Source organism: Suricata suricatta, chromosome 7, assembly GCF_006229205.1.
Source record: "Suricata suricatta isolate VVHF042 chromosome 7, meerkat_22Aug2017_6uvM2_HiC, whole genome shotgun sequence".
NCBI lineage: Eukaryota > Metazoa > Chordata > Mammalia > Carnivora > Herpestidae > Suricata > Suricata suricatta.
Genome location: NC_043706.1, coordinates 136157665 through 136179523, shown reverse-complemented (window position 1 = coordinate 136179523; position 21859 = coordinate 136157665). Strand labels below are relative to the sequence as shown.

Here is a 21859-nt window from a genome sequence, read left to right as displayed (position 1 = left end):
AAGTATATTGTAGTTATAGAGGTGGAATTTAAGGAAAGGTATTAAGCAGGCTGTGTTGTAGCTTATGAACAAGTAATAAATTGTATCATGTATCTTGAATGTATCATAGATAAGCTGCTATATAACGATTGCCACTTCAGATAGCTGTGAAATTAGGTGATTAACTAGTTGTCACATAACCTTCTAATTTCTGTATAAGTCTAATTACATGAAACAGAAGTGGGGGTTTTGATTTTTTTACTGTGCTTTTCTGTTTGGAGTGTCATTGTAACTACTGCATTGTAAATGATGGAAAATAAATGCATATGTTAAAAAAATGAACTGTGTGATTTATCTAAAAAAAAAAAAGTGAGCCAATCCCTTGCTATGCCGGCTCTAATCCAGGTGTTTGGGGAATTAGGAATAAGTGTCTTTATTTTATAAATCTCTATAAAACCGGAACTGCAACTCTAGAAACAAGTGAAAGGTCACCTGTCTTTACCCATCTCCAAATCTTACCTACCCTCTCAAAATGTGTGTACATATTATAAAAGATCATGATATTGGAACTGAATTTTGTACCTTAAAAAAGTAAATTTTACTTAAAAAAGTTTCTCTTTTATTCAAGGGGCAGTCGGGCAGAGGGGCAGAGAGAGAGAGAATCTCAAGCAGGCCCCGTGCTCGGTGTGGCCCCAATACAGGGCTTGATCCCACGACCCTGGGATTGTGACATGAGCCAAAATCAGAGTTGGAAGCTCAACTGACTGAGCCACCAGGCGCCCCAATAAAGTAAATTTTAAATGGCAATTACCTTGAAACTCTTTACAAAAAACTTTTTTGACATTCTTTCTCTGTCCCTTGAAATTTATAATCGTATCATGTCTTTGAAATGTAAACAATGCCCACAATCTCATGAAATTGAAGGAACGTATTTAAAAATTGGGCCTGTAATGTCCTCTCCACAAATATGAGTAAAAACAAAATTAGGATTTTGTTTACATCTTGCCTGTGTATTTTTGTGTGTGTCCATGTACATTACTGTAGATGTGAGATATTTTCTCTGCCTCTGGATGGTATTGCTAAAATTAATTTATAAAAGACCTTTATTTAGTTGATCTGAAAGCAAGCACTTCTAAAGATTGGCCATCCTAAAACTCAGAAAGATGGAAACTAACCCAAATGTTTTTCAAGTTCACGTGACCTGGGATAGTATATGGTATGAGAGCCAATTTAAGGTTGCTGGTTTAATTAAAGCATTGTCAAATAAATGCTATTAAACCTTCCTGCATTGTACTTATGTAGATATGTTATTAAAGTTAAGTGCTCTAAAAATTATACGAAACTCCTAGAAATCTGATGTCCTGGTATGTTATTATCCTAAAGTGTATGTCATAGAAATAACCCGATCTCCTTGCCAACTGCTTGTAGTGAAGTCTAGTCTTCGACCATGGCCATTTTTAAGTTTATCGTTTACAGATAGTAATACTTTTTACTCAGATGACTCTATAAACGTTTCCTACAAATGTGTTTCATCTTCAGTGAGACTCATGGAAAAACCTCTGAGTTTTTGGTTTGGTTACAGGTCTCTGGTAACCTTCAGGTCATAAAACCAAACTAGGTAGAAATTTCTGGAATTTTCCAGTGGAAGAACTGGAGTCAAGCAGAAGAATTAATAACGTGGGACTGAATAAACTGAGGCAGATAAATATACTTTTTATGACTTTTGTTTGGAACACTGCTGGCTTTCTAAAAATGCTTGGTTTTTCCCCAGCTTTAAGAAGACTTTTTCTCTTAAGCTAATCGACTTCCTGCAAATTGATAAAATACACCTTTCTGAACAAACTGACAGTTTTTTTCCTCCTTATCTGAGCCCTGCAGAATTCAGAAACTCTCGGTGAGTGCTCTTATAGGTTTACGGCGATCTATTTATTTGCACAGGTTCACTAAGAACCCATTCCCCTTGGGACAGGTCACCAAAGGAAAAAATGGTATTCTCACTACCGAACGGTATCACCAAAGCCTTGATTGGAAAGTCCTATTTGAGAGAGTCACACGTAGACTCAGATGTGACCAGACAGCTTTAGGGAACCAACGTTGACTTCGTGGAGCCGATAAAGCTCCCTTGGAAACAGCAGCCTGGCACCTTCCTTACAGAGCGCCCGGCTGCCTTGCTACCACGGGCCTAACTCTGAGCAACACCTCCGTCACCACCTCCTGAAATGAGCATGACCGTACGGACCTTTCATCAGGACTAAGAGGCTGGATTAATGGGATAAAACAACCTATCGGCTCAACGTTTACTATGTGAACCTTCAGGAAAGTTTCAGAGGAAGAAACTGCAGGGCAGAGGGCAGGCTTGGGGTGGCCTGGGGATTATTCTGAGCTGAAGGCAACTGAGACCCCAAGGGCTCAAAAGAAACTTTTGCCCCTCCCTTAACTACACAGAAAAATCTACATGGGGGGTCTTTCCCAGAATAAGGGTATTGGCTGAGATAAACCTTATCTGAGTGACCCATGTGTCACACAGGGCAAACGTCTAATTACTAAACATCCGATCTTATTGCCCCGTGAAGAATATTCCTTTCCTCTGAAATCCCAGACCCCTGCCTCTTCCTCCTCAGTTCGCAATGACACGTACACCTCACTTGGCCGGTTTTTGGAATTTCCACCTGTGAGTGGATTCCCCGCACACATGCCATTAAATTTGATTTTCTCCTGTCTCATGCCAATTTGACTCTTGGTCCGGCTAGAATGACCCTTAAAAGACACCAATTCTTGCTCCCTGATAAAAGAAACTGTCTGTTTCCTTAAATGTTCACAAGCAATGTGTTTAACATCTATTCAAGAATATAGTTAAGGGGTGCCTGGGTGGTTCAGCTGGTCAATAAGCATCTGACTCTTGATTTTGGCTCAGGCCACGGTCTCATAGTGGGGAGACTGAACCCCATGTCAGGCTTAGAGCGCGAAGCGAGGAGCCCTCTTAAGATTCGCTCCCTCTCCCTTTCCCCACCTCTAAAATTAAAATATAGCCAAGACGCTAAGGTTTGTTAAGGTTTTAATAGTTGTTCTATAAAAGATCTTTTCCCAAAAGAAATTTCTACAAAGAACCAGGAGTAGCCATTAAGAATGGCTGAAAACTTTCCTTATGCAAAAATGTCAGGAATGAACTACCACAGTGAAATGGATACGCTCTGTAAATGTTTTTCCTAAAATGGGTTTTTATCTGTTTTCCTGAAATATGATGCACTTAGAGGAATTTTTTTAACTAGTGGTCAATTAGATGAGCAATTTGTTAAATTTCTAAAACAAAAAAATACAAACAGGAACGATTCACAGAGTGTAGGAATACGAATTTCCAAGACATATTTAGAATAATCTTAAATCTGAGTGCAGCAAAGAGCAATTATACGATCACAAGAGGAACAGAAAAGTTCTAAGTAGCGACCATAAATAATCACACTGTACTGTCCACTTCCACATTACCTTCCCCTCCCTGTCCACACACAGAGAATAGTTCTGGAAAGCAAGGAAACCCTCCGAACCAAACCAAACTGCTAGAGACTGGGATGCTTTTAAGAGATTTTCTACCCAAACTCACCCAGATCAAAGGTTCTTTTGCACTGTCTATAAGAACCATCAGACAAAGGTGTTTTAATAGTTATTCCATTAGGAGGCATCCAACTGGCCATATCACACATAAAGTCACTGCGTGCGGCCAAGTAACATGTCAAAACGGACACCCACACGTGACTGCCTGCTCCGTCTCGCTTCATAACTGCACACACACACTTACCGGTATGTGGATTTTTTATTTTTAAGGCCATATCAAAATGGCTTCATCATGCTAAACACTTTGACGTGGTTTGCTTGAAATTGGGGTCAGTTTTCCTTTTTCTGTAAAGGGCGGGGTACTAAACATTTTAACTTTTTTATTATTATCTTTTTAATGTTTATTTATTTTTGAGAGAGTGGGAGCAGAGGAGGGTCAGAGAGAGAGGGAGACACAGAACGCGAAGCAGGCTCCAGGCTCTGAGCTGTCAGCACAGAGCCTGATGTGCGGCTCGAACTTACGAACTGCGAGATCATGACCAGAGAGAGCTGAAGTCTGCCGCTTAACCAACTGAGCCACCCAGGAGTCCCTAAACATTTTAACTCTTGCAGGCCATACAGCCTGTCTCTGCTGCTGTAGTGAAAAAGCCACCAAACATAATATGCAAGTAAATGAGTGTGGCTGCATTTGAATCAAACTTTATTTACAAAAGAACATGTCAGGCCAGATCTCTCTCATGGACCATAATCTGCCAATCCCTACAACATGGCTGGGGAAAAATTATTATAAAAAATCATTAACATAGGATCATAAACAGAAGAATCTTTGTAATTCATATCACAAAGGATTACTCTTTCTAATATACAGAACTTCTAGAACTTAATAAAAAGACCAGTAACCCAGAAAAATGGGCAGAGGAGCAAACAGTTCATAGGAAAATATAAATGGTACTTACACATATGAAAAAAAGAATGCTCAGTTTCACACAGAAGGAAAGGAAAATTAATTTGGAACATGCTGCCAGATCTCCACTAGGGACTGTATGATTTAAACTATTATCAGCAAGATATGTATATACATATATATATGTATGAAAATGATGGTGGTCTATAGTTTCACAAACAGAATAAATTACCCAACTTTTGGATTTTTGCCAGTCCAGTAAGGGAGAAATGCTATCTCAATATAGTTGGTTTTTTCCCAAAGGAATAATCAATCGCTTTTATTTCTTTTTTATTTAAGTTCCAATTATTTAACTGTAATTGTAAGTGTATTATTAGTTTCAGTTGTACAACAGATGTAACTCAACAATCCCATGTCGCCCAGTGCTCACCACACCAAGTCCCCTCCTTAATCCCATCACCTACTTAACGCCCCCCACACCCCCTCCGATAACCATCAGTTTGTTCTCTATAGTTTAGAGTCTGTTTCTTTTTATGTATATATTTTTTAACGTTTATTTTTTGAGAGCAAGAGCATGCACACATCGGGGAGGGGGAGAGGTGGGTGCACAGAGGATTGGAAGCAGGCTCTGTGCTTACAGGCTGACAGCACCGAGCCTGATGTGGGGCTTGAACTCACAAACCGCGAGATCATAATCTGAGCTCAAGTCAAATGCTCAAATGACTGAGCCACCCAGGCGCCCCAAGAGTTTGTTTCTTGGTTTGCCTCTTTCTATTCCCATCTCCTCCCCCCGTTATTTATTTGTTTCTTAAAAATCCACATGAGTGAAATCATATGGTATTTTTCTTACTCTGACTGATAATCTTAGCATAATACTCTCTGGTTCCAACCACATTGTTGCAAACAGTAAGATTTTTCTTTTTTATGGCTGAGTAATACCCTATTTCGTGTGCGCGCGCACAGACCACATCTTTATCCATTTATCAGTTGATGAACATCCAGTCTCTTTCCATAATTTGGCTATCGATAATTCTGCTATAAACACTGGGGTCCAAGTACTCCTTTGAATCTGTAGTTTTGTACCCTTTGGGTAAATATTTGGTAGTGCAATTCTAGATCGCAGAGTAGTTCTATTTTTAAATTTGGAGAATCCTCCGCACTGGTTTCCAGAGCGGCTGCAATCCCGCCAACAGCGCAGGCGGGTGCCCCTTCCTCCACATCCTCACTGACACCTGTTGTTTCTTGTGTTGTTGGTTTTCGCCGTTCTGACAGGCGTGAGGTTTATCTCACTGTAGTTCTGATTTGTTACTTCCCTGATGATCAGTGACGTTGAGCATCTTTTCATGTGTCTGTGGGTCATTTGGATGTCTCCTATGGAATCACGTCTTCTGCCCATTTTTAAAGTGGATTATGTGCTTCTTGGGTGTTGAGGCTTACAAGTTCTTTAACAGATTTTGGATACTAACCCTTTATCAGGTATGTTATTTGCATACACCTTCTCCCATTCTGTACATTGCCTTTTAGTTCTGTTGTTTCCTTCACTGTGCAAAAGTTAGTTTTTTTTAATTTAAATTTTAGTTAGCGCGATACTGGTTTCAGGAGTAGAACCCAGTGATCCGTCTCTTACGTACAACAGCCAGCGCTCATCACAAGTGCCCTCTTCAGTGCCCATCCCCCACCTCGCAGGCAGGCCCCACCCCCCCCCCCCCCCCATCAGCCCTCTGTTCTTGATCATTAAGAGTCAGTCTCTCTTGTGGCTTCTTTCCTTCTCTTCTTTTTTTCCCCTCAATAAAGTTTTAAAGATAAATTTACCCTTTGACACAGAAAATTTCATTTTGGTTGGTGTCTGGGTGGCTCAGATGGTTAAGTGTCTGACTCTTGATTTCACCTCCGGTCATAATCCCAGGGTCGTGGGATTGAGCCCTGCATCAGGCTTCACACTGCGTGTGGAGCCTGCTTAGGATTTTCTCCCTATACCCCGTTCCCGACTCGCGCACTTTCTCTCTCTCTAATAAAAAAACAAAAGAAATCAACAAAAGAAATCTCATTTTGGGACTCCACTCTCCAGACGCGCCTCTGTGGACTTGGGGGTTTACAGCAGCACTGTTTTTCATATAAAGAGACTGTGGACAACCCTAGTGTAACAGGGAACGGGTTAAATAAAGCATGTCATATCGCCACAAGGGAATATTATACAGCAATAAAAGAACGAGAACAATCTCTAGGTGCTGACGTGGAAGGAAAACATCATTAAGTGAAAGCAAACTGCAGGACAGGGCATACGGGACACTACTTTTTATTTTCATAGATAGAAGGATATTTATATGTGCCAATATTTCCACCAAAAAGCACTAGATAAACAAATTATTTTTAAATTGGTTCCCTACAGAGATGAGAGAGGAATAGAGTGGATTTCTCAGTGGATTCCTTTTCACATCATTTCCCGCTTAACTGTATACACGTTACCACCTGGCCAAGAATTCTCCATTAAAATGGGAGGAGGAAGACACAATTTATAGTAGTAACAAAAAACAGAAACCTATCTGGAAAAGCTTTAACAAGGCTCCTGAAAGACACAGGAGATTAAACAACTCGGGAGAGTGGCAGACTGCTTGCAGAAAGGGCTGCAGGAAACCTGTCCTTACAGCCTCCGCAGCTGACTTCGCTGCTCCTCCCACCGAGAAGCGGAAGCTATTTTTCCACCTCTTGACTCTGGTCTGGTTCACGTGCCAGCCTTGGCCAAGAGAGTGACAGCAAATGTGACAGAAGAAAGGCATGAAAAGCACTTGCACACCGAGGCTCTTTTGTTACCACAATGGCCCCTGTGACCGCAGAGTCAGCCTGGGTTAGCTTCTACGGAGGACGCCACCCTACCCCAGCCACCCGAGCCATGCAAGGTGACACCCCACACGGGGGGCAAGGCCACCTGAAGCTTATCTGGCCTCAGCTGGGCTTTCCAGACCACAAGAGCCAGCCCACAGCCAACCCACAAAGCTGTAGAAAAAGTATGTCTTTGTTATTAAGTTACACAGGTTTGGAGGTACTTTCTCATGCAACAAAAACTTATGGATACAAAGAACCTTCTCACGTTTTTAGATGCGAAATTCTGAGCTAGCAACTCTGTTCACAGATTTTAATAAAAAGATGAACAGATCTTTTTTTCTGAAACAGAACAAACTGATCCTAAAATATATTTGACCATATAAATACATAAGAATAAAAAAAAGTCGCCAAAAATACAAGCAGAGAAGAGAAAAAGTAGAAAGTCCACAACTAGTCTCCAAGACATGTATAGTAACAGCAAGCAGCAGTATCCCAAGTGGTATGCGGGCATTATATTGTTTCACTGTAAATGAGCAGATCTCGGGGTGGGGGGGGAGGGGCAAGTAAACCCCTACCTCATGCCCTACACCCATATAAATTCTAAGATGGACCAAATATTTACAAGAAAGAAAGAGAGAGAAAAGGGAAGAAAAAGTGAGAAAGAAAAAAATCACATAGCTAGTGCCCAGATAAGAATCTTCAAACAGCATTTTTCATTAAAAGGAACCAGATTTACTTAAATAATGGGCTGATTTCAGGTCAATTTCAGGTCTCTCTCTGGCCCCCTCCCACCTGTGCTCTCCCCGTCTCTCTCAAAAATAAATAGATAAATTTAAATAAAAAGGAAAAAGCAGATGAAGGAGAACAAACCCATGCACCACACACGACGGGGGCCTGGAGCATCTCTTCCCGTCAGATCCCAAAGACACTCGCCGAGCGTGTGATGATGCAGGCTCCAGCCCTCCGCGGAGCTCACCGCCCGAACAAGAGACAATACAGGCGACCATAGAAGCATCCAAGTTACCTAAAGCTGTGACTTCAAAATGACTAAAATAATGGGTCACAATTATAGGATATGAGGGAACCAATGCATTCTGAAAACTGGTAAATAAAGGCGGAAAAAATCTGGCATTTATCTTGCCCCTTCTTTACAAACTGTACTGCTAAGGAATCAAGTAGTAGATAAGTTTCCCTTTACAAAAATATTCTAGCTAATGCAAAATGGTAGAGCCACTATGGAAAACTATATGGACATTTCTGAAAATATTAAAACTAGAACTACCATATGATCCAATCATTCTACTCCTGGGTATTTATCCCCAAGAATTGAAATTTGGATCTCAAGAGATATAGCACACCCACATTTACTACAGCATTATTCGTAAGAGCCAAGATATGGAAACAAACTAAATGTCCTCTGACAGATGAGTGGATAAGGAAAATGTTGTATACACAACTGATGGACTAGGCTTTTAAAAAGAAGGAAATTCTGCAAAATGCATAAACAAGGGTGAACCCTGAAGATAGCTCATAAATGAAATAAATGAAAAGGGAATAGAATTAGAACATCATTTTTCAACCCCTAATAATTTAATGCATCTAAGCATAGTGCCTCCAAAAGACAGCCAGAAATTCTTTGCCTTCTGATGGAATACAATGCTGATTACGAAATCAACTTGAAAACAAAAAGAATCTGTGTCTTACGGACACTCTAGATCCTAGTACTAATTTATAGCAAGTGTAAAGAAATACATTTAACTATGCAATGAGGATGCGATATGAAAATCCAGATGTAGGAAGTTACAGAATCCATTTTCTCTAACAAATAAATCTCAAGAATAAAAACAAGCCTGCTGGGGGAGGGGGTAGAACAGGGGAACCCATAAACAAAGAGATTTCAGAGACTGATTCCAATTGCAATATATGCCTAGACTTTACTTGGATTCTGAGTCCAACAAAATGCAAAAATTTAAAAAAAGGTTATGATATGATCTAATAAAAAATCTGAATACTTAAGAGCTATGGGATATTTAAAAGGTATGCAATTTTTTAGGTATCGAAATGGTATTGTGGTTATATTTTAAAGTACTACCCATTTTTCGAGAAATCCACTAAAAATATTTACAGACGCAGCGAGAAGAGATCTGGCATTTCTTCAGAAAACGCAGGAGCAGGGAAGCCGACAGGGTCTGGAGCAACAGGAGGGTCCAGAGTGTGGAAGCTGGGTAATGGGTGCATAGGCTCCCTCAGACTGTCCTGCTTCTGCATGTGTCTGACATTCTCCACAGGAAAAAAAAGCTTTTTAGGAAACTGCGAAAAGTAGCAAAGGAAATCTTAGAGGAGAATTTAATAAATAATCTTGCAGTAGAGGAAGCCTTCACATGTGAAATAGAATCTTAAAGTCCTTAAAAAGGAGGGAGAGAGAAATTTCTCTTCACCCAAATAAAACATACCTGGCTTGATTGGCAAAAGCCAATATAAATAAGATTTTTAAAAAATGACAATAAAGAAAAATGACAAAAAATATATGCGATTCATATCACAGACTGAAGGCCAGTTCCCCTACTGTACAGTGGGCCCCACAAATCAGTTTAAAAAGAGAGGGGAGCCTGGGTAGCTCGGTCAGTTAAGCATCAACTCTTGATTTCAGCTCAGGTGTTGATCTCACAGTTCACGGGCTCAGGCCCCACATCAGGCTCTGCACTGACCCTGGGAAGCCTGCTTGGAATTCTGTCTCTCTCTCAAAATAAATAAATTAATTATATTTTTAAAAAGGCAAAGATAGCTCTTAACAATATAAAACCTCACTTATGAAAGCCCAAATGTTATTTTTCACCTATCAGCATGCATGGCAGAGAAACAAAAATGAAACTCATAACAACATCATTGTTGGTGAAGGCGTAGGGTCAGGAAGTAGGTTATTCCTAGGACGCGGAGGGAAGTGAGAGGCACTCTGATAATGCCTATGAAAATTACAAACACACAGACTCTCTTACTTGGAAATTCCACTTCTGGGAATGTATCGTCTAAAAATAACTAACGCGTTTGCAAAGTGCCCTGCATAAAAGGGTACTCAGTTCAGCACTGTTTACAGTAGCGAGTGAGCAGGCACAGCCCCGCAATGCAATAGGGACTAGTGAGGAGAGGCGGGTGCTGCACAAAATGAAACAGCAAAAACCAGCTCGGGTTTGCTTAGTCTTCAGAGGTACAACTGTCTCCGATGGGCGTGTTAAATAAGAAAATAAAGCCAGGTAAGTCATCTGTGTGAAAAGAGTGGGGAAATGCCTCTGCTTGCGTGTGCACAGACGTCTCTGTAAGGAGGGAAAAGAAGGCGGTAACTCCGTCCCCAGGGAGAGAAGCCAGCTGGCCTGGGGCAGGGACAGATAGAAATCTCCTGAGTCATCTTCTCCGCATTATTTTTGTGTTTTTTTTTATTAACATAATTAACATATATCTATTGCCTGGTGTAAAGTATTAAAAATTGGAAGTACTGTTTAATGCCTCTTCCTAGGAAGCCCAGGATCCTGCTGAAAATACCACCATCTATTAAAGAATGCGTCCTTGGTTGTAACAAAGCACAAAATGCTCCCAAGTGTTACTTAAAAGGGCGGGGCGGACAGAATTTGTGTCTTCCTGGAGTTCCCATTCCCAGTATTGTTACTTCCACTGTGCATAAATATACACATAATTACAGTTTACAACAACAATAAAAGCAAGACAGGGGTGCCTGTATGGCTCAGTCCTTAAGCGTCTGACTTCAGTGCAGGTCATGATCTCATGGTTCATGGGTTCAAGCCCCACGTCGGGCTCTGTGCTGACAGCGTAGAACCTGGCACCTGCTTCAGATTCTGTGTCTCCCTTTCTCTCTGCCCTTCCCCTGCTCACGCTCTCTCTCTCAAAAATAAATATTAAAAAAAATTTTTTTTAAAGCAACACAATGAAGTTTACAAGAGGGAAAGTTAAAAAAATGTTCATCTCCTCCTGCCAAAGGGCACAAGGGCTAACAGATTCCAAACGTGGTGTATCTGACACACGTGTTTGCACACGCACAGATAGCCCATCAGAACCACGGTATCTATGCTCTTCTACATTTCATACTTTATGTAATCACAGGAGCGTCCATATCAGCACATCTGCCTTGGTCTCTATCACAGCCGCAAGGTGTCCTAATCCACCAGGCAGCCTCTGGGGCAGAGCACATGGAAGCTCACTTAGCTGTGGTTAGAAGGTAACCTGACTCCCAGCCTAAACTGAAACAGCTTTATTGTGAAAGGACAGGTGCCTTGCAGCAAAAATGGGGCAGAAGAGTTTAAAAGCAAACAGGACCCCAAATCCCCAAGACGACTGGCTGAAAACGCACACGTTCCCGGGGACAGCGGAGGGCTCCCCTCGCCCCGGGCAGCGCTGCGTGCGGACCGTGATTTTCTTTCCCCCACGAACAGGACAGGAAATGTCATCACTGGCAACATGGAAATTATGAGCTGACTCTGGAGCCAGACCACGCAGGGTCCACTCCCTACTCCACCGCTTCGACAGCTTCCTAAAGTTGGCTAAATTCCTTAAAGTCTGTCGCAAATTCCTCCAGAATAAGGTAAGGATAACAGCATGTGCCTCGTGACACCAATGATAAATGAAGTCATAAATACCAAGTGCTCCGAGTAGTGACTGGCACATAGAGTCCAGGAAAGGTCAGCTATTGTGACCTTTGGGTTTTCTGTGCACGCACACACTCTGTATTGGGCTGAAAGTTGTTCCTTAACTGTGTCCCCCTTCTAACCTACCAAGTGTTCTTGAACAAGCCTCGGGGGTCAAGCCGAGCACTGGGTTACTCATCCCCACAAAAGGTGTCTGCGTCATCTGTTACTTAGCACATCTTGAGAGAAGCAGCCCCCACCCCCACAGGGTCGCCCACCCCCTCCGCACCCCCGTCACCCCTGTGTGCGGGGTGTACTGCATGCAGGTAGACATATCACAGCACTGAGACGGTCCCCAGGAGTCCCTTGGCTCCAAGCATTTGCAGAAAATATTAGAACAACGAACATGAAATAAGAAAACCGATTTAAAGCTAAACTGGCAAAAAGTCAAGTTTCTCCATAAATAATAACTTGATAAAAAAAAAAATACAAGTGGAAGGATATTCCCAACAAGCGATAAAGAACAAGGCGGAAGAGCCCTCCACAAACCTGAAGCAGCTCGGCGACCAAAGTTCCGGAGGAAGTTCCCGAGAACACGGGTCACGCCGCAGAGATGTCAGTCTCTAAATGCCCTGCAGGTTCATTCAAAACCCGAAGGCGCTATCTGGGGAGAAATTACAAATAAGCCCCATCGCAAACATACTGTGATCACTCGGGGAAAGGGCACCTAGAACGTTCCACGACTTCAGGAATACAGAATGACGACACCTTATTTTAGCACTTTGCAGCCACAAACACAAATAGCCATGGACCGTGTTAAAATCTTTCAACACTTCATCCTGTTCTTTAACACTCAGCAGTTTCCAAAATGGCACCAAGTACCTTGAAATACTGCCCCCAGGAGACTGAAAACTTTGATCCGATTAAACTGTCCTGTAAAATAAATTCCTGTCTCGGCTATGAGCCCCCATCAGCCTATGCTACTCATGGTCATGGACCCCTGAGCCCTTTACTGCACTGATTACTTTGTACCGAGTCTTCCAACAGTTCCATTTAGAAAAAAATACATTATCTCATGAGAGTTAGAAGAAACAGTCATCACAAAGGAAACCTGTTAAAATACTGTACTCTGTTCAGTGCCGAAAGTTCCTTACATGAACTGAAATTTCCCGGAAGCCCATGTTTCTGAAACAACGCAAAGCTTCTCCAAAGGCTCACCGTGTGCTGGGGGAAGGTTCGGGAAAGGGGATCTGAGCTATCTTGCAGTCCTCACCATTCGCTGGAGACCCCATGGATAACCTGAGACACTGAATGTATGCCAGAGGGTAAGAGTCAACATGTGCCCTAGTACCTCAGTATTTTCCTAGAATAACCTGAATCAACTGAGGGCCTTATAAGGATAAAACTATCGAAAGCCGAATTCAAGAGGCTATAGTTCAGACCAAATACAACAGAGAAGGACAAGTACAATAAATGAGTAAATGATGTATCAAAATTCAATAAACGTAACAAAATTAATTGAAATCAAACAGCAGAAAGCCACAGTGGAGTAACTGGCACCAGACCATCCCTCCTACTACCACAAGCAGCTAGAAAACTGGCTGCGTGAAATCACATGATGCATGTAATTCAAACAGAACGCATGAAATGACAGTTTCCAGATACTGAATGACAGGGCAGCACAGGACAGTGGCTCCGAGAGCAGGGAACAGCTGAGGTGACCCGTTGAAGGCTCCAGCTCTCTGCCTGCAGGCAGCTTCCGACCCAAATGCTACAAGCAGGAGCCAAGCAGGGCGCCCCAGGTGGGAAGCGCAGGTCCTGCGGGGGTGTAGGGACCAGAGCTCCGGAGGCACTCAGGCACCTGGGAACGGAGGACAGATTATCAGGAAGCAGCTACTCAGAGAAAAAGCCCCAGAAACCTGCCGGGAGGTCTCCTTGAGCCTGCTGATGAATACAAGCCGTACGCAATAGGGTAAAACTCTTTAAGGCCAAGCAAACCGCAACAGGAGAGATGGGGGCGGGAAAAATGCTCAGACGTCAGGCAGTTCTGAGTAGCCAGAGTGGAGAAGCTTCACCGAACACAACCAGAGCATCCTCGGTAGAGACCCCATGGCGCTGGGGTAGCACTACAGGCGTCTTAGGAGATTACTCCGGACACCCTCCTCCCCAGACAAGACTTCGAAGTCAGTCTTGATCTGGACTGATTCACAAGTAACTTACCAAACACCTTAACACCCTTTAAGGAAAGAACACACAATCCACACACTTGGCAGCATGCCAACACAGTGTCCACTATCCAATAAAAAATTAATAGACGAGCCAAGAAAGAAAAATGTGACCCAGAACAAAAACATCGGTCAATAGAAGCACACCAGGAAATGTCAGACATAATAACTTTGGCAGACACGTTAGAGTAGCTACTATAAATATGTTCAAGGACTTAAAGGGACATCTGATTATAAGAAGGAGGAAAATGGATGCTATTTTAAAAAAAGACCCAAATGGAATAACCAGAGGTGTAAAATTCAATTTCTGAAATTAAAAAACTTACCAGATGGGCTCAAAGGATAATTAGGCACGCCAGGAGAGATGCTACGTGAACTTGAACAGATAGCAACAGACACTCTTAACAGAAAGAAAGAGGCCAAGAAATGGGCAGAGCCTTCATGGCCTGTGAGACTGCACCGCGCAGTCTAACACACATGTAACTAGAACTCCAGAAGGGCGGGGCGGCAGAGCAGAAAAGAAATTTTTGAAGAGGTAATGGCAAAGACTTCCCAATTTGATGAAAACTATAATCCACAGATTCTAGAACCTGCATAAGTCCCACAAACGAAAAAAGCGCACATGCACACACGCACACACACACACACACAAAACCACACAAAGAGACACCATAATCAAATGCAGGACATCAGCAATAAAGAGAAAAATCTTGAAAGCAGCTGAGGACGGGGAGAGAAAGAGACACAGGACATACAAAGGAACAAAGAACTCTTCAAGACTTCCTATCAGAAACAAGCGAGAACCTTTCAAGTAATAAAAATAACAAAGACAATCAAGCTAGAATTCTATATATGGCAAAAACCTCCTTCGAAAATAATGTTGAAATCAAGATGTTTTCAGACAAAACCTGAATTTCTCACCAACACATTGACACTACAGGAAATGCTAAAGGGAGTTCTTTGGCCGAAGGAAAAGGATACTGGATGGAAGCCTGTATAAGAACGGGCGCGCGCGCGCGCACACACACACACACACACACACACACACACACACACACCGTGAGAAATGGTAAATATGTGGGTCATCTACAGAAAATTCTCATTGTTTAACTTCCTAGAAGATGACTTTTAAAACAAGGACAACAGTGTGCTGTGGGGATTATACCAGGGAAACGTGCCGGACAAACGGCGCCCAGCACAGGCGGCGGATGTGGAAGGGCACTGTGACAGAGTTGCTCTATGAGACACCAGGAGGCAGAGTCAGAGCGCTGAGACAGGTGCATACTGTGAACCTGAGAGTAGACAGGAGGAAAAAAATAAAAGAGAAAAAGAAACATACACGAATAAATAACTAATAAGCAAATGATAAAGATAAAAATATTAAATAAACTAAAAAGGAAAAGAAAAAAATGAAATAGACAGAAGCAGCAAATAAGTAGCAAGATGGTACTTGAACTGAATCAAATGGATAATTACGTTGAATGTAAATAGTCTGAATGCTTCAATGAAGAGACATGGACCTGAGAACGGAGCCCGACCCCCACCACGTGCTGTCTGCAGGAAATGCACTGCGAGGACACAGGGACAGGAGCCGGATGGGTGGGGAGAAGGAAAGCTGTGGCCCAGGGCTGGGGCCCCGGCTCTCATCGGGATGCGAGATGCAGGGGAGGACAGGAGAAGGGCGGGCAGGCGTGCAGGTCCCCGCCAGGACGAGCCCCTCTGCCAGCTGGCTGGGAGCCTGCCCAGACACAGGCCCGAGGCCGCCGGGGTTCGGATCTCTGCGTGCCTGGGAGACCAGATGCGTAGACGCAGCAGGCGGTTAGAGGCCACCACGAAACCGCTGCGCTGGAGACAGGAAAGGTGAGCGCTGGGGAGGGAAGGACACCAGGCCCTTTTTTCCTCTGAAGATCATCGGTCCTGGGAAAAGGCCAGCTTAACAAAACCCACTTTAGAAGGTAGACAAAAATGTCCTGATAAATCATGGGCAAACCTCAGCTTCAGAGAAGCTGGCGTATCGGGTCCTGGATTTACTCTTCTACTTGAAACAACTCGAACGCTGAACAAAATCTGCAAAACCAGTTTTCGGGCCATGGACAACAGGTAGCCCAGGCCATGATCTTGAGAGAGGGGTGGCAAGGAGGTAAGCCAGAGAATGGCCACAGTGACTGTGGACCATAGCGGGGGAGACCCAGGAAAGCCCGTGATGTCTCCAGTGAGGACTCGGGGGAGGGGTGGCAAAGAGGGAGCTGAGGCGTTCTGGGGACCTGCACAGAGCCTTGCCCAGCGGTAGAGGGAAAACCACAGAAGCAGCAGGAAGAACGTTCCCAAGTTCACCCAGGGCTGGAAGAAGCTGGGGTTCCCACCAGCCACGGTTGGAAACCTCAGGGATACAGGACCCTGGGTAATTATTCAGACAGTATCCCCTCAGTGGTGGGGAGAAAACAGCCCTAAATTAGGCCAACCTCATTGCATCCTACGAAACTTAAAGGATCAAAAGGACCAAACTGCTTCCGAGTAACTGAACCGTGTTCCAGAACACAGCTCAGGAACACAATTATCTAGCACCCTTAAAATTCACTAAGTCTGGCATCCAATCAAAGATTACCAGGCAGGAAACTAGACCCCAATGAGGAAGAACAATCAATGGAGACTAAGAAATGTCAGTGAATGCCATTACCTGTGACAAAGTGAACACTGAACATGAAATTAGTTACTGTATCTAGTAAACAATAAAAATTAAACATTAATTTTAAAAAGGGGTGCCTGGGTGACTTAGTCAGTTAAGAATCCAACTTCAGCTGAGGTCATGATCTCATGATTTGTGAGTTCAAGCCCCATATAGGGTGCTGGGCTGACAGTTCAGAATCTGTATCCTGCTTTGAATTCTCTCTCTCTCTTCCCCTCCCCCACTTGGGTGTGTGCTCTCTCAAAAATAAACAAACATTTAAAAATTTTTAAATAGGGGCACCTGGGTGGCTCAGCTGGTTAAGTGTCTGACTTCAGCTCAGGTCATGATCTCACAGTTTGTGAGTCTGACCCCTACATCGGGCTCTGTGCTGACATCCCAGAGCCTGGAGTTTGCTTTGGATTTTGTGTCTCCGTTTCCCTCTCTCTGCCTGTCCCCAACTGAAAATAAATAAATATTTTTTAAAAACTTTAAAAAAAACTTTAAATGTATAAACACTGATACAGCAATTCTTCACAGTAGCAAAAAGGTAGACTCAACATAAGTGTCCATCAGGAGATGACTAAACAGACAATGGAGTAGTACTCAGCCATAAAACTGAATGGCGGTCTAAGACATGCTAAGACCTGGACGCACTTGAGCAGAGGGGAGAGGCTGGGTTGTGGATTAACAACATCAGGTCCCCATTTGGGATGACGAAAAAGCTCTGGACGTAGGTGCCATCTACATAACACTGTGAATATACTGATGCCACCGAATCATACACACTTAAAAATGGCTAAAATGGTAAACTTAAGTACTTTTTACCACAATTTTGAAGATCACATAAGTAAGTAAAGGTGTACAATTGTGGGGGGGAAATGAATGGTGCCCTAATTGTACTTTTTCTTCCTTTTACGTAATTAGCCTTCGGTAGCCGACAGTTGGTACTAAGCCACCTTCACGGTGACAGCAGCGAGCAGTGCTGGGGCTTGAAAAGTCAAAGACTTGCTCTCAAAGAGGTCACCAGAGGCTTAAAGACCAGTAAACTACTTTAAACACAGTCAGCAAACATCATAAAGCAGAGGTGATAAGCTTCACTGTCAAATGTTTGCTCTAGGGCATTCTTGGGGGTTACAGTGCTAAGTACTTGGCCTTGGCTCTAACTTTAAAAGACAAAAAAAAGAAAGGAAGAAGGAGGGAGAGGCCATGAGAAAACTCCTTGGGTAAAGGGCAGAGGTAATCTGTGCCTGACCCCCAGCACCCCCCCCTGCCCCCCAAGTGACACGGGGACAATGCTCAGCGAGTCACACTTTCTAGCCACTCCAGGGTTTTCAACCACTCTGGTCTCCTTCCCATCAGCATCTAACCACTCGGCTCCCGTCTTTAAAAAGGAACAGAATCCTCCCTCAACTCCAAGCATTCCTGTGACCAGTGCTTTCTCTTAATTGAAGAAATTTCAATTTTAGGACAAGTGGCCCATGTTTACTGTGTCTACTTCACCTGCTCCTCACTCTTTAACTCTCTGTAGTCGGGCCTTGCCACCTGGCGCCCCCGGAACAGCTCTGGCCAAGGTCACCGCAACCTTCCCACAGCCAACGGGCTGGACTGCCTTTCTCCTGGCCACGTGCGACGCTGCGGTCTCCTCCGTCCTGGAACATTTTCCTCCCTCTGGCTTTGCTCATGTGCCCGCCGCTTCCTGTCTGTTGTCTCTGCTCTCTCAGGCTGCTTTTGGAGGCAGGCCCCCCTCAAAGGCTCGTGTCCCCCAGACCCCATGCTCTCCTTACCATATACGGTCACACCCACCCTGACCACCTCGTCCATACACGGATGAGCCCCACATCCATACACACCCTCCCCCTTTCTTTACCGAAGCCCCAGTCACCTTTCAAGTCCCAGCTTAGACTGCATTCTGGGAAGCACCTTAAAGACCTCTGAAATGGGTCGTGCGCCCCTCCGTGAATGGCGGGGGGCCTGCACTGTACCCCCATCACCGCGTCTGCATGACGTGGACGCAGCGGGTTTACTTCTCCCCGTTTCCTCCCACACGGCAGGTCCTTCTCGGGCTTGTCCAGCACAGCACCTGACGGCGCTCGCTCAGGTAGGTCAGAGGGATGAATTAGCCACCCAGTCACCGTGCAGCTCGGGGGCTACCCCCTTACAGCTGTTTAGGATGTTTGAGCTAATGAATTCTGGGCCATTTCCAAAGATCTCCAACCTCCCTGAGTGATGGAATTACAGAAAGTACACTTCTCTTGAGAAGGAAAACTTCATTAGTCCAGGCTCGCCGTCCCAGCTAAAGGGACCAAAAACCACTATTTTAACAGGCAATCATAAATCTCTTGAGTTTATAAGCTAAACAGTTCTTTGCAAAATGTCAACGCTTATCCCATACATTTCTTAATTGTACTTTCTGCAACTCTACCGTAATTTCGGGAGAGAATTCCCCCCCAATATCTTGGGGTTTTTTGCTCCACACCATCAGGCAATTCTCCTGGGATGCAATGGGGTGGCTGAAACTGATGGCTAGAAACCAGACAGAAGCTAGATGGTGGACATGCATTCCTTTTGTCACCAAATGTAACAGGGAATCACTACTGCCAGCCCTTGTTCCGGGTCCACACAGCGGAAAAAAGCTAACAGTGCATCTCCGTTCTCTCTGAGCGTGTTACTAGAAAGAGAGGCCATTCAACACACAGGGTAACTCCAGCTGGTGCTGAGGACAATGAGAGCAACTCGGTGATGTGACAGAGTGACAGGCTGGTGCAGGGCTACTTTAAGGTGTTTGGGAAAAGCCACTTTGAGAAGGTGTCATTTGGGCCCTAAGGAATGAGGGAGCTAGTTGGTGAGGAACAGGGTTGGAGGACGAAGCCCAGGTATGGCAGCAAGGACAGCAAGTGCAAAGGCCCTGGGGAAGTGCTAGGTCATAAGGGCTAAGTGTAAATAAACATAAGGTCAAATAATATAAAGGAACATTTACAAAGGAGTTTTAAAAATCAACCTTATTTTTAGCATGACTTCCCTGATGTTTCTATGAAAAAAAAAAGCATTCGGGAGACAAAAGGGAATATTATTTATATGACTTATGAATAAAATATACTGAAAACTAAATTACAGGAATCAAGCCCGACTGAAACCAGAACAGAAGATGTCGGATATGTTACATCAGCTCCCCTGCTCCTTCCTGCACCCGCGGAAGAAATCACTAATCTTGGCATGGTTTGCACGAGGCCTCAGTCCTCAGCAATGCCCTCCCGGCAGCTCCTGCTTGGCTGTCTTTGTCCCAAAAGCTCAATAATCAAAACAGATGAAGTTTTTAAATAATTCATATCTCATGGTCCTTCTTTCGTATGACATATTTTCCTGGCTTCAAAAATATTACCCTGAAAGTAGAACTCATTAAAAACAAGCCTTTCCTTGAAGACTCGGGATCCTCACTGTAACCATGATTACTGTATAAAGTAAAAGGCACTGAATATTTATTTTCTAGGCCCGAACGGTCAAACATGAAAAACAACAGGGTTAGACCAGATGACCTGCAAGTCCCTTCAGGCCTACTTAAAGAATTCGAGTTAAATATTTCACTCTGGCGGGTTCTCTTACACGGACCGCCCAGGGGTCGTGCTCTAGGACCCAACCACCTGTGCTCCAGCTCTCCGCCATCTGCTCGGCAGCCCCGCGTGGATGCATCTCCGTCCACACTGGCCAGGCTGGGCCCAGATCGGCAATGCCTGCTGGGAGCCCTGCTGCCTAAAACACAGCACCCAGCCTGATGGCCAGATGCCAAGTGACAAGACCAGGGGAGGAGGCGATGACTCCTTCAATACCTTCTTCAGTGAGACGGGTGCTGGCCAGCACGTGCCCAGGCCAGGACTGGTAGACGCGTGACCCGCAGTCACTGACGAGGCTCGAGCTGGCACCACTGCCAGCTCTTTGACCCTGAGTAGCTCCTCCCAGGAGGGGCAGATGCTGCCAATAACGACACCCGAGGGCCCTACACCGCCGGCAAGGAGATCATTGACCTGGTCTTGGACCGAATCCGGAAACTGGCCAACCAGGGCACAGGTCTTCGGGATCTCTTGGTTTTTCCACTGCTTGGGGGCGGGAGCAGCTTCCGGGCTCACCTCCCTGCTGACGGGACATCTGGTGACTCCCACGAGCCCTCCAAGCTGGAATTCTCTGTCTGCCCAGTCCCCAGCAGAGCCCTCCAGCTCCATCCGCACTGCCCACACCACCCTGGAACACTCTGGGCCTTCGGGGCAGACAATGAGGCCATCTATGACATGTCATAGAAACCTTGGAACTAACCTGAATAGGGTGACAGGTCAAATCGTGTCCTCCCTCACTGCTTCCCTCAGATTTGATGCGGCCCTCAATGCTGACCTGACAATTCCAGACCAACTTGGCACCCTATCCCCACGTCCCCTTCCCACTGGCCACATATGCTCCTGTCTGTCACCTCTGCTGAGAAAGCCTACCTTAAACAGCTTTCTGGAGCCGAGATCACCGAGGCATGCTCCGGGCCAGCCAACCGATGGTGGAACATGACCTTCACCATGGCTTCCTGCCTGGGGTCCCGCGGCAACGTGGTTCTCAAAGACGTCAATGCTGCCATGGCCACCCTCGAGGCCCCGCATACCATCCTGTCTGTGGCCTGGTGCCCCACTGGCTTCCAAGCTGGTATTAATTAATTAATTACCTGCCTCCCGCCATGGTACCTGGTGGAGACCTGGCCAAAGGAGAGGGAGCTGTGTGCATGCCGAGGCCTGGGCTCACCTGGACCACAAGTTTCACCTGATGTATGACAAGCGTGCCTTTGTTCGCTGGCATGCGGGTGAGAGCATGGAGGAAGGAAAGTTCTCTGAGGCCCGTCAGACCATGGCGACCCTTGAGACGGATTATAAGGAGGTTGGTAAGGATTCTGTTGAAGGAAGAGGATGAAGAAGAGAAGGAAGACTAAGCTGATCTGTGCGCCGATGTTACTGTGTAGGTAGCAGTATGTATTTTCATATGCTATTACTGACCTTTGCTTTAAGTTTTTTTTCTGTTTTATATTTTTGAGAGACAGTACAGCAGGGGA

The 21859-nt window shown here is 44.6% G+C and overlaps 1 protein-coding gene across 1 annotated transcript in view; it reads right to left on the bottom strand.

Annotated features, from left to right (window-relative positions):
- SNX9 (sorting nexin 9) overlaps nucleotides 1-21624 on the bottom strand; it is a 94630-nt gene extending 73006 nt beyond the window's left edge. The window contains exon 1 of the mRNA XM_029943256.1: nucleotides 21556-21624. Within this exon, the coding sequence (XP_029799116.1) occupies nucleotides 21556-21609 (54 nt within the window). The 5' untranslated portion in view covers nucleotides 21610-21624. The remainder of the gene's footprint in view (nucleotides 1-21555) is intronic.
- Between the last annotated feature and the right edge of the window lie 235 nt (nucleotides 21625-21859).